The sequence below is a fragment of the Eutrigla gurnardus genome (genome assembly GCF_963514095.1).
Source record: "Eutrigla gurnardus genome assembly, chromosome: 7".
NCBI classification, from domain to species: Eukaryota; Metazoa; Chordata; class Actinopteri; order Perciformes; family Triglidae; genus Eutrigla; species Eutrigla gurnardus.
The window spans coordinates 27660823-27674403 of record NC_139921.1 but is presented as its reverse complement, the minus strand read 5'-3'; the positions used below and the strand labels follow the sequence as shown (position 1 = coordinate 27674403).

General features: G+C 41.8%; 2 protein-coding genes and 1 long non-coding RNA gene across 5 annotated transcripts in view; 1 reads left to right on the top strand and 2 right to left on the bottom strand.

Annotated features, from left to right (window-relative positions):
• Positions 1–5879, bottom strand: marc1 (mitochondrial amidoxime reducing component 1). 2 transcript variants are annotated; one of them, XM_084012904.1, is made up of 7 exons: positions 5572–5879; positions 3101–3271; positions 2491–2647; positions 1923–2063; positions 1610–1671; positions 1393–1464; positions 1–1173 (listed from the first exon to the last, which is right to left on the bottom strand). In XM_084012904.1, the coding sequence occupies exons 1-7, from the start codon at positions 5826–5828 to the stop codon at positions 1047–1049; spliced, it is 987 nt and encodes a 328-aa protein (XP_083869030.1). In that variant the 5' UTR covers positions 5829–5879; the 3' UTR covers positions 1–1046. The 2 variants fall into 2 exon arrangements, with proteins under 2 accessions (XP_083869030.1, XP_083869029.1); XM_084012903.1 differs by having other exon boundaries at positions 1923–2066; positions 5572–5877.
• LOC311015571 lies at positions 5753–7501 on the top strand. The gene is made up of 3 exons (XR_014597367.1): positions 5753–5890; positions 7068–7266; positions 7369–7501. It is a non-coding gene; the product is annotated as an uncharacterized lncRNA (long non-coding RNA).
• kcnk3b (potassium channel, subfamily K, member 3b) overlaps positions 7439–13581 on the bottom strand; it is a 42260-nt gene continuing 36117 nt past the window's right edge. Inside the window, exons 3-4 of one of the 2 annotated variants that reach the window (XR_014597366.1) lie at positions 9070–11931; positions 7439–8740 (exon numbers count right to left, since the gene is read on the bottom strand). Coding sequence is in view for 1 of the 2 variants with exons in the window: in XM_084012902.1 (XP_083869028.1) it covers positions 11042–11931 (890 nt within the window). In the remaining variant the exon portion in view is untranslated. Of the gene's footprint in view, positions 11932–13581 lie in introns of both variants that reach the window. The other variant, XM_084012902.1, reaches the window with a different exon arrangement.

Genomic DNA, 13581 nt, shown 5'->3' with positions numbered 1-13581 from the left:
TGAAACGTTGGATTTTAATTATTGATTTAAGCCACATTTGAAGAAAAAAACCCACCATATAAACATTTTTATAATTCACGGCTAATTCATAATTTAGGCAGATGTATACTAGTGTTGTTGTATTGTATAAATATGTTTTGTCACTTGAAGGATGCTTATCCGCCCTTTCTTATAACAATTAAAACAGATGTCACTGCTGCAATATACAAATGTACTGGTTGAAAAGATGAAAATAACAGAAATATTTTACAGGAGTAGCAAAGAGGTTGATTTATATAGAATGACCTCCCTCCCCACTACAGGCTCCTGTGGCGGTTCAGTAAAGGCATATTGCTCCCTACTGGCCGTTGTGTGTAATTAAAAACAATCAGTTTGGGATTAAAGAGGCCAAAATCTTACTCACTTACTAGTTTACAATACTGACACAGATGCACATTAACTGAAAAGGTCAAAGGTCACAGACTGGTAAAACTCCAAAAGTAAAGCGTTGAGTACACAACAGCTGGGAGGCTGATGAATGTTTACCCCGACTAGTGGGTTCGGGTTAAACATTCGCCGAATGGAGCAGAATTTTCAAATAGTTACGACCTATATCATTCCTGGTGAAAGCATGTTTTAAAACGATGACTTCTCCCATTAATGTTATCGTGTAATGATTTTAAATTTTTTAATTGTTGTTTTGCCAGCCTGGGTCTGAACTACGCGAATGTTTTAAAAAGTCCAGCCCATTTTAAACTGGCCATTTAAAATGATTTTTTTTGTGTCAATAGCAGTGTGTACTTTCAGGATTTAATGAGCAATTATGTGCAGTTTAATTTGGTAATTAATTAGTGTTACAAACCAACACATCTGATAAAGAGCCAAATACAATGACAATAAATTCCACTATAAAGAAAATTCAGATAATTGTTTTTATTTTGCATGAAATCTCAATGGATTGGTCTCTCTAGGAAGTCATTATATAACTTTTTGCATCTATAAAAGTAGTTTCTTTAGTCTGGAACGGCTCAGTGATTGTACTAACAGTTTGTGGGCGTGTTTTCTCATCAGCGGCTGATCTTGTAGACCACATCGCCGACCTGCAGGATCCCCGTCTTCTTCACCGCGTGCAGCTGTCCAAACAACGGAGACGACTTGTAGATGTGCTTCTCCGACGGTTTGCACAGACGATAGCTGGAAAAGAGTTCAGAAAGGGGCATTTAAATACATAAAATGTATTATTGTTATTATGAATCTGTAAGAAAATAGTCATATCGGATTGCAAGGTTTGACCGACATTAGAAAAACCCATTTAGAATCTACCTAATTGTCATAAAAGCAGCCCAAAGTCTTTGTTCTTTATAAAGCATATTGCCACCAGAATGCATAAACACTGCTGTAAAACCCCTTTACCCTTTCAGTGTGTCCAGAGGCTCTTTCCTGTTGATTATGCCGGTTTCAGGGTCAACGGTTGTGAAAATGCATCTGCAAACAACGAAAGTTAAAAGGTAAGATTGCCTCCATCCATGAACCCTGAATCTCAACAGGTAGAAGGACTAATTCACACGTTTTTAACATCAAAGAGACACTTTGGCAGAATGAAATCCGTGTGAAGCATCAACTCTTTTACCGTCCACATGACATCACGCGCTGCAGCCTCACGCTGCCAATCTGGATCTCTTCCCACGAATCCTGAAAAAGTGAAGCAGTTGGGGTTTTTTTTTTGGTTGGGAGATAAAATTAGTCCACGCTGCTCACACACTGAGGAGGGCGAGGGATTAGTCACAAGTGAAAAAGGACCAAATGAACATTTTTCCACACCAGAGGGGAAAACAAAAACCCTTGTGGGCGTTCGTGTAGAGACACAGGGGATCTTATCATCTCTACACGACCGCCTCGATGCGGTTTTTCTTTGTCTAATCAGAGATTTCAGAGCGTTGTACCTCATCGAACGCTTCACAGTCACTTATGACGATGTTCGGGCGGAAACGCTCCACCGTGACGTCCTTCTCTAGCTTGCTGCTCAGATCCTTGACAGAGGATTCGGACAGCAGCATCACAGGTGCGACGTCCGCGTAGGCCACCTGCTGGATGAACGGGGGCATGACACAATCACAAGGTTGGTTTTTTCGCCGTTTTATTCACAGAGGCCTCGTTGCTCACGGCAACGTAGAAGTCCTGCACCTCTATGAAAACAGCACAATCACGGTGGATATTTTCTCTAAGGGAGTGTCAGAAATATGAAAATCTGATCATGGTTTTCAGCCTTTTGGGGTTGATAATAAACGATGGAACCACTAGAGTGTTGTAGGGTTTACACGGCAAAAAAAAAAAAAAAAGAGTATTTTGGTTTTCATTTTATTGTTCTTTTTCCTCAAAAATGAACAAATGGCAACAAATATAGTAACACTTTATGATAAAGCTGATATATAACGGTGATAAATGTCTATCTTAAGTAGAGGCATACAGTTAGAGCCTTTAAACCCTGGGCATGAAAAGATTCTCGTTTACCTTAGAATGTGAGAAAAGTGGAACGCCCTCCATCGGTCTCTTCATCTGGGGTTCAAAGTGCACCAGGCGAAAGGTTTCCTCCGCCCCCATATAACGAGTGAGCCAGCGAGACGATTCTTCGCCACAATCCCGTCCCTGAACATCAGTTCTGAATAATCTGCAGCACAAAAACAAGGAGCGTTCAAGTCTAAAACAAGGTAAATTAATAGTGTAAACCTCTTCTAAAATTTTAAACAAATGTTACAATAACCATTATGACCCTTTTTTGTAAATAATAGGCTATACAAAGTCCTTAGATGGCAAAATTAACAGATATTACAGATACTAATAATAGATTTGACATTTTCAAGCAAAAGATAATATTTGCTGCATCAAGTTCACTTGAACTATGGGAAATTATAACAGGCAACTGTTTTCCAATGTTTATTAAACATTTTTGTTTTTAGAAAAAGTGATTTATTGATGAACCAGGAAAATAATCTAGAGATTTATCAATAATGAATATTTTATTATTATTTTTTTAGTAAATCAAATGTTTCCTGTCTCTTTACGACGTTGAGCGTCAAGATAAATGGCGCCCACTCTTAAAAGCTGAGCCGTGATGTGAAACCTGCAGTCCATGATGGCGTTGTCGGGCTGATTGACGGGGAATCGCAGCTCCTCCATGTTCGGCCCGTTCAGACAAACATGGCCGCCCTCGCAGGTCAGCGACACCAACACCAGAAGCGGCTGCTGTCTGCCCGTCGTCATGTGACCGTCCTCTGTCACCACCAGCCAGTGTCTGCAGTCAAAAAAGCAAACAGAGCTCTAGATTTCCCTTCAACCGCACCATTTGGCATCCCTGGTGTCGTTCCAACACCCGGGCACCAAAATGTGCACGTTGAGCCCTCACAGATTTGAAGCAACAAAAAAAAAAGTTACAGGGAAAGAGGACTGATGATGTCACACGTTGCCGTGGTTACCGGGGTGCAGCTGACTCATTCATAAATCCCAGATTTACATCACATTTTATTTTTATCTTTGGGTTAGAGACGGATCTGGGAATCAAAACACAAGACATGTTTCTGTAAAAGAGGAAAGAAAAGAAGAGCACTTGTGAGTTTTACAGACTTACATGAGGTCCTGAACTTTTTTCTTCACCTTTTATCAATGTTTGGACAACTGAATGAAATATGGACGATTTCCTCTGAAGTGTCTGCAAGCAGCGCACAACATGAGCACCAAATGCTCGTTAAATATGCAGGTGGCCGGTAGATCACCTTTTTGTCCCTTTAATTGTGCCTGACATCTGTTTTTTGTATTGCACTTTGGAAAATTCCAATAAAATCATTATTAAAAACAGAATAAAAAAAAATGTTCAAGAGCATTTAGATGATTATCAGCATAAAACCGAAATGGTTTTGGATGCATATGACCGCTAGGGGGGCTGCACAGTGGTGTAGTGTGTAGCACTGTCGCCTCACAGCGAGGCCCGGGTTCGATTCCCGGGTCGGGTTCCTTCTGTGTGGAGTTTGCATGTTCTCCCCGTGTAAGCGTGGGTTCTCTCCAGGTTCTCCGGCTTCCTCCCACAGTCCAAAGGCCGCGATAAGCTGTAGACGATGGATGGATGGATAATCTTGTGTGTCGGGCTTGTATGGTGATATGCCCCGATGTGACAAAATCGGAGGTCAGATGGAACAGAAATTACAACAATGGCAGAAGGTTTTGAAGGCGTCTAAGACAAATTAATAGCACACCTTGCGGTGCACGGTCCTCGTTGAACATAATTATGCAAATATATGCACATTTACGCTCACAATGCAGACAGCTGTCTACTAAAACAGGTATGTTGGACCCATTGGGGCCCCATGACGGCTTTGGCCTGCCCTGGTCCCTATGAACGCTCTGGCTGGCCCTGGTGGTTCCCATGAATGCTCTGGCTGACCCTGGTGGTTCCCATGAACGCTCTGGCTGGCCCTGGTCCCCATGAACGCTCTGGCTGGCCCTGGTTCCCATGAACGCTCTGGCTGGCCCTGGTTCCCATGAACGCTCTGGCTGGCCCTGGTCCCCATGAACGCTCTGGCTGGCCCTGGTTCCCATGAACGCTCTGGCTGGCCCTGGTTCCCATGAACGCTCTGGCTGACCCTGGTTCCCATGAACGCTCTGGCTGGCCCTGGTTCCCATGAACGCTCTGGCTGGCCCTGGTCCCCATGAACGCTCTGGCTGGCCCTGGTTCCCATGAACGCTCTGGCTGGCCCTGGTCCCCATGAACGCTCTGGCTGGCCCTGGTTCCCATGAACGCTCTGGCTGGCCCTGGTGGTTCCCATGAACGCTCTGGCTGACCCTGGTGGTTCCCATGAACGCTCTGGCTGGCCCTGGTCCCCATGAACGCTCTGGCTGGCCCTGGTTCCCATGAACGCTCTGGCTGGCCCTGGTTCCCATGAACGCTCTGGCTGGCCCTGGTTCCCATGAACGCTCTGGCTGGCCCTGGTCCCCATGAACGCTCTGGCTGGCCCTGGTTCCCATGAACGCTCTGGCTGGCCCTGGTCCCCATGAACGCTCTGGCTGGCCCTGGTTCCCATGAACGCTCTGGCTGGCCCTGGTCCCAGTAAAGAAAAGTAGCACCTGCTACCAGAGCTGCCAACTCTCACGGTTTGACCGTGTGGCACACTCTTTTGCCTGTTTACACACGCACACACGCCACACATCCAATTTCTCACGGCAAAAAAAAAAAAAAAAAAATCCGATCTTCAGCCTAGAAGCGTTCGTTCCTTTCCAAACTCCCCGACGGTAGATGGCGCTGATGAGCGCCACTGAACCATATGTACTGCACCCATATATGCTGCATCCGAAGTTAGCGACAGAAGAAGAGTGAGACAGCGGGAGAAACTACCTCGAGAAGTCAGATGGGAATCTAAACTCTCATCTGAGACTATACTTACAACAGAGCTGCCGTGAGAGTTGGCAGCTCTGTGGTTACCCCCGACAAAATCTCACTCCAAGGTTTTTTGAAAAGTTGGCAGCTCTGTAACATCAACAGCACTAGACCTGACTCGATAAAGACCCGAGTTCCCGGGGTTTCTAGTCCTCCTCGACACTCACCGATCCCGCAGGTCTCCCAGATTCAAGCCCAATTCGCCGCATTCCGCCAGAGCCACGGACACGGCTCGTCCGGACTTCAGGGGGTGGACGAGGAGCTGCGACACGACGCCGACGCGAACCACTTTCTCCGGCCTCCGCAGGTATCTGTACCCGAGGCCGAGGCCCAGGAGGGCGACGCCGGCTCCGCCGAGCAGCAAAGCCGCTCTCCTGGTGTTGTGGTCCGGCAGCGCGCTGGCGAAAAGCTCCTTCAGCTCCATGTTGGACTGAAGTTCCACTTGGAGGTTGGACCCGCGTTAAAGTGACAGGAGCCCCCATGAGTGTAAGCCCGCCCCCTCCGCATCTCCGAGAGTTGGTAGAAGTTCCGAAAACAAATTAAATGCATGAATTTTAAAAAGCATTGGCTTTGTATGGAAGCCATGTCTGCCACCGTCAAGAAACGTTCTCAAAATAATGAGAAACTGTGTCAAAATAATATGAAACTCTCAAAATATTGACTTATCATCTCTAAAAAAATAGAAACTTTTTCAAATTATTGACTTAATATCTCAAAATAATGACATACTACACTTACTCATTATTTTTGAGATACTAAGTCATTACTTTGAGATACTAAGTCATTAATTTGAGATACTAATTCATTATTTTGAGATACAAAGTCGTTACTTTGAGATACTAAATCATTATTTTTGAGATACTAAGTCATTACTTTGAGATACTAAGTCATTAATTTGAGATACTAATTCATTATTTTTGAGATACAAAGTCGTTACTTTGAGATACTAAATCATTATTTTTGAGATACTAAGTCATTATTTTGAGATACTAATTCATTATTTTGAGATACTGGGTCATTATATTGAGATACTGGGTTATTATTTTGAAATACTAAGTCAATATTTTGAAATACTAAGACATTATTTTGAAATACTAAGTCAATACTTTGAAATACTAAGTCATTATATTGAGATACTGGGTCATTATTTTGAGAAAGTAATTCAATATTTTGAAATACTAAGTCATTATTTTAAGATACTAAGTCAATATTTTCAAATACTAAGACATTATTTTGAGATACAAAGTCGTTACATTGAAATACTAAGTCATTAGTTTGAGATAATAAGTCAATATTTTGAGACATTTTCCCAATATTTTTGAGTCATGATTTTGTGTCATTATTTTTGAAATAGTAAATCAATATTTTGAGAAAGTTTCCCCTTTTTTCCTGACAGTGGTGGAAATGGGCTTACATTTGCCTTTGCCAAGAAAAAACAGTAAATTAATTAATTAAATTCTATTATAATTAAATAAAGTGGTGGGAAAGATAAAAAAGACACGACTTTAACAATCAGTCCAAATTGGCATAAATCTGTGACAGACCTTCGGTTTTGAGCCTGGCCGTGTGAATGTTTCTAAAAAGGGAGATGAGAGAAGGTGACGTTATGCCGGAGCTGACCTTCTCAGCCACCTCTATTTTTATCTTTGACATAAATACTCAGGTCTGTGGCCAAAGTGGCCAACGGCAGATGCTCCGGCGACGGGGGGTCAATACGAGGATTTGTCGAGTGGATGCTCCTTCTGCTGCCTTCCTGTGCACATCTAATGGCCGGAGGCTGATTCAGCGGGCGCCAGGCCAGCAGATCCAGGGGATCCAGAAGATCCAGTCCTGATGGCTGCAATGATGCTTTTCAAATTAAGGTTTTTATCTTATTTGACCTCACCCGTTGGTTTGTGCACTGTGTTTTTGAAGCCTTGAATTTGAGCATACTGGTCGTTTTTGTTTTTGTTTTTTTAAACCAGAGAACGGAGATGCAACCTCACTGGATCTGGATCCATCTGGATTCTGGTGTGAAGCTGTTATAATGCAAAACCTCTAGTGTTTTATTACTTTGGAAGATCAACTCAGCAACAAAAACATAAAAACAAGTGCACGTGTGATTTCCAAACCCTCAGAGATAAAACTTACAAGTCTAATAAAGTCAGTGTAAAAAAATGAATGGAAGGGCAAACTTGTTATAGTGGACAGAATAGCAGGAACACAATTACATTAAAGTATCAAGAAACGAAAGTATACAAAATCTAAAAATCAATCTAAAAATAGTGATTTAAGGCATCAATTAAAGCTTATACATTTTGTTATAATATAAGTCCCTTTGTAAAGTACAGAAACGTACATATAACCGCTATAACTAATTATTGATTTAATATTGTAAACTCTTATTCTTCATGTATGTTAAAGACCAATATAACTCATTTCCATTTTCTTTAAATAATTAAAACTAAATTAGATTGTTCTCTCTATGAAAGTTATTGCACATTTTAATTATTTTGATATTATGTACCATAAATTAAAGCGTTACCAAATAACCAAGCTGTATTACCCTAATAAACATTAACACCTTTTCCAAAACAATGTTTGTGATGTGAGGTGTTTCTGTTATTTTGTCCACCACCCGCTCGCTGTACCACATGATGATGAGTTTGGTATAACAAAAATAAATATACATATTGCCTCAAAACCATGACATAATGATACCAACCGGCTCGTCCGGAACTGGACTTCAGTCAGAAATCCGAGGGGGAAACCATCTGGACCAAACGCTCATTTCTATACATTCAGCAGACTTTTCTCACACGACGCACAGCGAGTAACAGCACGCCGGCGGCTAAAACCACACGACTACATCTTACACAGTGCTCATATCATGTACAGAAATTCATAAATCTTCTAATTCTTTTAAGATGGTTATCATTGGATCAGGACGTTCAGTAAAATAACATTAAAACTCAAAAACAGTCAGTTATGGCATAGAATAGCCATGTTTTTAATGTTGAATGGCAAAACAGTACAATATTGTTTTGAACTAGATGTGATGTGATTTATATGGTCAGACGCATAAATAGTCTGAACTGAACCGTGAACAAACCTCTTAGTCAAAAAAATATTATTTCAAGTACTCCGTGTGTTCAAGTTTTATTTAAAAAGAAGGGAAAACAATCTTGTGCAACATGATGTAGTCCCAAAACTATTAGAGTACTTGCATATATTAGCTTTAGGCTGTTGATTTTAGGATCTCTTATTGTGAAAAGCAAGTCAAAGGCAGAAAGCACCATCATCCATAATCATGTGCAAACGGACTCATTAAGGTTCATTAGAACAGTAAAGGAGATCCTCAACGGACCCCAGACCTGGAAGAGGATTTGAGTCATATCGGCTCATTTTTATGTCCATGATGTGGATTTTATTTCACCTCAAAATGCATAAAAAAAGATCAAAAGCGAAAGAATCCACCTTCAAATGTATTCTTTCCATTTTTCATGAATATCCAGCTTATGTTATTCTACACTTCTACGTGTTTAAGGGGAAAATTGTATTTTTTTACTCTTTTTTTTTTGTGTCCAGTCAGATCTGAGATGTTTCTGAACTGATTGCACTTCTTTGTCTTCTTAGATTTGTTCTCTTCTCAGTTTTCCTCAGAATAAATTACGTTACTTTATGACATATTTTCACATTGCTACTTTTACTATCGTAAAGGATCCTTTAAGTCTAAGACAGATTTCTCCCCCTGTGATTAAACTGTAGTTTAAGAATGACTCAAATCCTTCATAATAAAAAGTCAGAAATCTCATTTGCAGCTGCCAGGACCTAAACTTAACGTGACGTGACGTCGTGTCACCTACGGGAAAAAATAAATGACTAAACACCAGAATTGGCTCAGAAATACAATGAATGATATCTGAGGGTGGATTAATTTCTCTTTCTTTTCCATCAATCAGAGGGACCGAGTCCATTGTGGCATAATTATCTGTGATTGACAACTAGTTTGTTTCTCATTGTCCAAACTCAGAAAACCTCCCCCACTATCTGCCACTCCAAACTGCTGCTAAAAATAGTCTACTATTTGATTCCAGATGTGGATTTGGACATTTCTGCCCACTTCATCTCTGAATAGCTTCACAACCCAAACGTGTACTTTTAAAGTAACCCTAATCAGAACATGGTCAATCATCCTGGCAGGGAAGTAAATAAGCGTAGTTTTATGTGTTGAACTATTCCTGTAATAGTGTACTAGACAAGTACAAGCAGGGAAATAAAAAGAATAATCATAAATATAAAAAAGTAGTAGTAGTTCTGCAGATTCAGCCTGATTTCAAAAACACAGGAATCATCATGCATTTTTAAATAAATTACAAAATGTTGCCTTATTTAATTCATTGTTAAATTAAATACCTAATTTAAGATTTTTCACGAAAAAAATGTGTTTCTCAACAAAATGAAAAGTAATTGCGGTTTGTTTTAGTGCCACTTTTTTAAAATACGTTTTGATAATTATCGGGATAATATCGTGATCATTTAAGCCAGGATGATGACATCTTCACATCACCCCACGCCTGCCTATTAAAGCAGATCAGCACCTGGTCTGGACCGACTCCTGGACCCAGCAGACCCCTTTAAAGGTAACAGAAACACCTCACAGTGCAGTGACCCTGCAGAGCTTTGTATAGTGTCGTCAAACACATCCAAGTTAAGTGCGTTTCAGTCTACTTGCACTGGGGATATGTCATCCTGATTCCTTTTACTTTTCCACTTGTGACATTACATAATTCTGCAGCGTTTTGTGACTGATGCACCAGAAATTTGGGCAGAGAGCTACACAGAAAATGAGTCATATTATCAGTGTGTGTGTTTCAGCTGTAAAACAGTCCTGACAGTCACGATTTGTTTAAGTGAGTGTTTTTAGGGCCAACGCGAGGCGACTAAAAACGAGCCAGAAAGCCGGACTCCCAATCGGTGTCGCGTCAGTGACGAATACTACGAAGGGAAGCATCCGACAGACATCGTATAACCCCCTGAGTTGGAATCGCACCTCTGAGTATTCACAACAACAAAAAATGTTTAAAGGCAGAGTAGGTGATTCTATTCAGAAACACTTTCTGTTGTTTTACTTGAAATCCTCGTAACACACCGATAGCAATGAATACATTAAAGGCTTTGACATAAAAAAAATAAATAAAATTGTCATCTGTGGCCGTGGCAGGACTGTAAAACTCCCGTCCAATCAGAAAAGCCGGGCCGGAGAAAGTAACTTTCGGGACTTTTCCGGTTCGGCGATGCGTTCAAAGTCTCTACGTTTTTTCTAAATGACCTACTCTGCCTTAAAATGAACCGCGGAGCAGTCGTCTCAAAGTAGGCGTCGGTTGTTTGCTTTGTCCCACCATTTTAGCGTGTCGTTGCTCAAAGGACACGAAGCAGCGCCTGTTCTGCCGCCTCCGGCTTGTGTACACTGCACACCTCATGCACGCCGGCGTCTTCACAGGAAGTGAGTCATACGTGAACTTGAACTTGTAAAACATTGCGTGTGAGGCTTTCCTCAAAACACATATTTGAGTAAGACTTTGCCCCTGCTGTTTCCAGCACCGTAAACACGTGTGGCCTGTTTGCTTGTCGTCCACTTAGATATAATCTGCTGTTTTAGACGGAGCTGCGTCTCTTAAACATCCTGAACGGAGAGAGGATGTGGAGGCCCGTTGTCACGGAGCTAATGCTGGAGCACTGACGCGGACTGCAAACGCAGCCCGTCGACCCGGGTTCCACGTAGTGGGGACGGTCCACGCTCTGCTGCATGTAGGCGTCGGAGAACCTCAGCTCCCGGGGGATCCCGGCCGGCCCGCAGCCCTGCAGCTTCTCCGTGCTCCGGTACCACAGGCAGGAGCACATAGTCTGGAAATGCAGCACCTCGGTGTAGACGCCCTTTAAGTCTTTCGCCTTCGTGGACTCGTCCGCTACGGGCGTGGACGAGGTCGAGGCCGAGACCGGCAGCAGGTGGGCCACCTCCCCTCTGGGCTTGCTGATCATCAGGGACCTCTGTTTGGCGTCCCGGCGCTCGTCCTCGGCGTTCATGGTCAGGAAGCGGAGCACCACCAGGTTGAGGAAGGCGCCGATCACCGTCAGGCCCATGAGGATGTAGACGAAGCAGAAGGCCACATAGCGGGGGTCGTTCTGCAGCGCGTCGTCCCTCTGCAGCGCCACGTAGTCGCCGAAGCCGATGGTGGTGAGTGTGATGAAGCAGTAGTAGAAGGCGTGGAGGAAGCTCCAGCCCTCGCACTGGGAGAACGCCATGGCCCCCACGCACAGGGTGCTCATGCAGGAGAAGAAGCCCACCGTCACCATGTTGGCCATGGAGACCTCGGCGTGACGCATCCCCAGGCACCTCTTGGCTTGGTGCAGCAGGTACCGGACGAGGGTGTTGATCCGCTCGCCCAGGCTCTGGAACATGACCAGGGTGAGCGGGATCCCCAGGAGGGCGTAGAACATGCAGAACACCTTCCCCGAGTCGGTGCTGGGCGCCGCGTGGCCGTAACCTGCGGGGAGGAGACATCCCGGTTTACGTCTCAGACAACATGTTTGACATCAAGCTTCTACGATGAAATGATAATTAATTCCACAGGAAACCAAACCTCAGAGTGTGGTGAGGAAAGCTGGCGTCAACCGGCTTCAGGTCAGCCAATGGCAAAATTAAATTGCAGTAGCTGGGTTCAAACCACTAGAGGGCAGTCAATGTGCATATTTATTTTATTAAAATATTTTGTAGATTTGGAGCCGAAACGACTAAATTACATAGATTTTCACCAAAAAAAATACTAGAGGATACTATAATACTTAGATACTCTTTAAAGCAAAAAAATAATAAGAAAGAAAGAGGATGAATAAATTAAGGAATTTAGTTTTTGGCCGATAAAAATTACATTCCTGATATTTTACTTTATTATTTTATTTAACCAGGAAAGTCTCATTGAGATTCTAATTTCTTTTTTGGGGGGGGGGGCAACAAGACAACAGATTAAACATCAATATTCCACAGAAATCAAACAGAAATAATGCATGCAATTTCTAAAAAAAGCCCAGCAGAATATGGCACATAAAAAGAGCCCAAGAGCTGAAGCCATAAATAACGGTTTTAAAATAATCTTTTTCAGTTGCTATGTCAGAAATGCACATGGAGCCAAGTTTGAGCCTCTCCTGTTATAACTGTTCAAGTCGCAGAGCTTAGCATCCGATTTCCTGAAAAAGAAATATCTTCAACTTTTACTGCTGATATTCCAAAATTCTCAAAGACTCTTAGACTACATTTTAGCCCCTGGACTAAAAAATCTTTTTTGGACAAATGCAGGTGAAACATTGGTTAATGTCGTACATAAAATACATTTTATTTATTCGTTAATAAAAACTATAAATAAGTATGGATTGTACTTGAGATGAAACCCATCAATAAGAAAATTAGCTTTTTGTTTTCATACGAAAGTTTTAATTCAAATTCCTCATTTACACCACATGCAGATGTAATGTTTAGAGTTCTGCAGTCAAATATAGGTTGCGTGAACACTTTAAATTAGGTTTGTAGTGAGTGAGTTTCTCTTTATCTGAATGGAGGACCTCGGGACAGACGCTGTCATATATGCTCTAGAGTTCATGAAACCCCTTGAGGCAAATTAGTTATACAACTTGACATCTAGGTTGTAAAAATTTAACAAAGATGTCATTTCCAGCCATCTTAGTCTGGATTTGGAAACGGTGGCACAATTTAAGAAATGTATTAAAAATCTATCATCTATATCTATACATGTAAAATCTGTTTATTGTGCAGTAAGCAGAATATTTGTAATTTGTATAACAAGCTACACCACAATGGCAATAAACCACAGTGTAGAAATACTCTGTTAAAAGTAAAACCTTGCATTCAGAATGACATTTAAGTTACCAGAGTATAAGCATAAAAAAATATATACTTAGAGTGAAAGATGCAGAATTTCAGAATAAAAGACATTGTGTTATATAACATCCATCCATCCATCCATTGTCTACCGCTTATCCTGTATTCAGGGTCGCGGGGTGTGTTATATAACACAACTGCTCAATTCAAATATTATTATATTATTAAAAACTTTATTCTTCATGTATGTTTAAGACACATTGAACTAATTTCCTTTTGAAAAAAAAACATATTGAACATT

Bases quoted from the DNA above. Each gene is read 5' to 3' on its own strand.
- marc1 (XM_084012903.1), bottom strand. From the start codon at position 5,828: ATGGAGCTGAAGGAGCTTTTCGCCAGCGCGCTGCCGGACCACAACACC. The intron at 3,272-5,571 runs GTGAGTGTCGAG...TTTTGACTGCAG, and splicing joins CTGGGAGACCTGCGGGATCG to ACACTGGCTGGTGGTGACAG. The intron at 1,465-1,609 runs GTAAAAGAGTTG...CGTTGTTTGCAG, and splicing joins CGCGTGATGTCATGTGGACG to ATGCATTTTCACAACCGTTG.